Source organism: Myotis davidii, unplaced genomic scaffold (genome assembly GCF_000327345.1).
Source record: "Myotis davidii unplaced genomic scaffold, ASM32734v1 scaffold96, whole genome shotgun sequence".
NCBI lineage: Eukaryota > Metazoa > Chordata > Mammalia > Chiroptera > Vespertilionidae > Myotis > Myotis davidii.
This window is the reverse complement of record NW_006289416.1, coordinates 232,097-235,184: the sequence shown is the minus strand read 5'-3', so window position 1 is coordinate 235,184 and position 3,088 is coordinate 232,097. Positions and strand designations below refer to the sequence as shown.

Sequence of the window (3,088 nt, the reverse complement as noted above, 5' to 3'; positions counted from 1 at the left end):
TCTATACTGTTTTGTTTTTGTATTTTTCCAAAACAGTGGGCACCTCTTGCTTACCTTACCAAGGCAGCCACTTAAGAGGCTGTTCAGACATTTAAAGGGCACCCCACAAAACTCGGAAGCCCCTGTAAAACAGAGGTCCCCAGAGCTCTCTGGTTGAAACGGGAGTGGGGGTCTTTCTTCTCTCCTCACTGACGAGCACCCTTTAAGACCTCTGGCCTGGAGGATTCCAGGGGTCCGGGCCACTTCTGTTACGTTTCCACAACTACACAACTCACCAAAGTTGAAATGAGTGAGTCTATCATCTGAGGATCCTTAGCTTTGGAAACAAACTCTGTCACCAGGAGTTAGTCCAGTTTCGCTCTGGAGCCCTGATGAGTCGGCCACCATGGAGCCTGGGCTTGCGTGGCCTGCTTTATTCTTCTTCTTTGCTTCTTTTGGGGGGTGGGTTTGTTCATCATCCCCTTCAGCTGTGGTACCCAAGCTAAGCGGACAGGGGGGAGTTACATAAAACCTCCCTGTGACCTGTTTGCACACACCAGCCTGGTTAACCCCGGGCAGAATGACAGTGACAGCTGCCTTGCAACAAACAGAGGGAGTGAAGGGTTCAGTTCCGCAGCCGCCGCAGGGACGAGTATATCATTACAGCCCGCGGCTCCGAGAGACACCATCTAACCTCACCGCCTGTCCCGGACTCCTCTAGGACATCTGACCCAGACCCTCCGGGAGCTTCCTCCGCCCGTGACTGCCCGCCGGCCTGTCCTCACCTCCGCCTGCGCTCCCGGCAGCGCCAGCCAGGCTTTCAGCAGCTGGGGTAGGACTCATCCCAGCCTTGGAGCCCCAGGGGGAAAGGGGGGAGGGAAAACACATGGGGGCCAGGCAGTCCAGGGCCGGTTGCAAGGACAAGGGCCCCGGGAGGATGGGCTGCCTGCGGAGGAGGCAGAAGTTGTCCGCCTGGGATGATGCCCTGCTCTCGGGAAGGGACCCCCGGGCCCTGCTGAAGCGGGGCCTGCGCCACATCAGCTTCAGCCTGGTCACCAAGGGGATGACGGACGTCCCCGACTTCCTGTGGGGCTTGTCCGAGGTCCAGAGGCTCAATCTGTCTCACAACCAGCTGCGGGTTCTGCCCCCCGAGGTGGGCCGGCTGAGCAGGCTGGTGGTGCTGAACCTGTGCGGGAACCACCTGAAGAGCCTGCCCGCGGAGCTCAGCCTCCTGCAGGGCCTGAAGGTGCTGTTCCTGAGCATGAACCGCCTGAGCGAGCTGCCGGCCGAGCTGGGCGCCTGCAGGAGCCTGGAGGTCCTGAGCGTGTCCCACAACCGCCTCTCCCAGCTGCCCGCCGGCTTTGCCGACCTCTCCCGGCTGCGGAAGCTGAACCTCAGCAACAACTGCTTTGCCCACATCCCCGCCTGCGTGTTCGCACTGAAGGAGCTGGATTTCCTGCACGTGGGCTCCAATCGCCTGGAGAACATCGCCGAGAGCATCCAGTGCCTGGGCAGCCTGCAGATCTTCATCGCGGAGAACAACAGCATCCACTCCTTCCCGCGCTCGCTCTGCCTCCTCGCCAGCCTGGAGATGCTGAACTTGAACGACAACGACATCCAGACCCTCCCGGAGGAACTCTACCTGCTGTGCAGGCTGGAGAGGATCGCTTGGAACCCCATGGACAAAGGGCTCCACATTTCCCATAACCCCTTAGCCAAGCCTCTGCCCGAGCTGGTGGAGGGGGGCCTGGACATGCTGGTCAGCTACCTGAAGGACAAAAAGCACAGCTGAGTGGCCGCGGAGGCGGGAACAGCAGCCAGCTCGGCCGGACTCTGCCCACGGGGTACTTCTCTAGTCGGAGCTTTCTCCTCTTACTGTTGGGTTGGTCAAGGCGTGTGTTAATTAATATTTGCTCAATTGTAGTTGAGTGGCATTCTAGGCAGGGGTTTGCTTTGAACTCTGTATGTTCCTAATAACCCCAAAATATGGCCATCTCATCCTAAATATAAATGGAAACAGCAGGGTGGTCTTCTCCAAAGAGAAATAATTGCTCTAATTTTCCTGAGGAGCAGTGGGATTCGGCCCTTGGAATAATGGTCAGCAGGTCTGATTCGATGGAATCCAAAAGTTAAATATTTACTAAGTATGTGCCAAGGATGGTGTGAGGCATTGGCAACATCTGGTGTCAACCCTTGCGTTGGCAACCGGAGGCCAGGTAGCAGCAGCAAGACACGCTCCTGCACCAGCCTGGACCAAGCCTTACTTGGGACCAAAGGGCCAGCTGGAGCCCTGCCCTTCTGGTGATGACCAAGGTAGGCAGAGCTTTCCCCTCGAGTTCAGGGGGAACAATCAGAGGAAACTTGTCTCTAAAATGACTGTAGAGTAACAATCAAGCCGCTCAGGTTTACGTGTGGTGCTGAGTGACTGGCTCGTGATGGCTTTTAGATAATAGAAACAACCCGATTTTAATGTGCAGTTTCAACCTTCTTTCCCAATCCTCTTGACCATAGTCATGTCCCTGAGTTTTCCTAAAGATGCCAGCCGTGCTTGTCATCCTTTCTAACTTCCCTTCTCCTCCCTGACTGGGTCTGCCCTCTCAGAGATGAGATAATAATTGAGGAAAAAGAAATGGCCTAAAGGCAGGAAAAAGGAGGTAAGGCACAGACAAGTCACACACAAAATGTAATTGCCCTTCTAACATTCAGGGGAGGGCGATATTTGCCACTTGGCTTTCACTTATGAACATTTAAAAAGGATTTTAGTGACATTTTTTTTAAAGCTCTTTGGACAAAAGGCTGTAAAATATTACATTCATTTTGTTTTTAATTATAAAAATACACAGCTGTTAGTTAAATGTGATAGCAGGACGAGCAATTTTAGAGTTCCTGCCACAAGGGTCACTAAGTCTTACTGTTGTCACAGTAGCCGAGAGCCCCTAAAACATTTACTGTGTATTAAGAGCTAAAGAATTAGGATGAAGAGGTGGCAGTGAAGAAAGTACAGCCCCTGCAGGTCAATGGAGAGCCCACTGTTCAAGTGTCTTGGCACTTTTGACGGTAGAATATGGCTAACTATTTTGAGACAGAATTTGGGTTTGCTGCCAAGACT

The 3,088-nt window shown here is 53.7% G+C and overlaps 1 protein-coding gene across 1 annotated transcript; it reads left to right on the top strand.

Annotated features, from left to right (window-relative positions):
* The first annotated feature begins 749 nt into the window (after positions 1–749).
* On the top strand, positions 750–2,412 carry LRRC30 (leucine rich repeat containing 30). Its single transcript, XM_006761824.2, has one exon. The coding sequence runs from the start codon at positions 866–868 to the stop codon at positions 1,769–1,771; it is 906 nt and encodes a 301-aa protein (XP_006761887.1). The 5' UTR covers positions 750–865; the 3' UTR covers positions 1,772–2,412.
* The last annotated feature ends 676 nt before the right edge of the window (positions 2,413–3,088 follow it).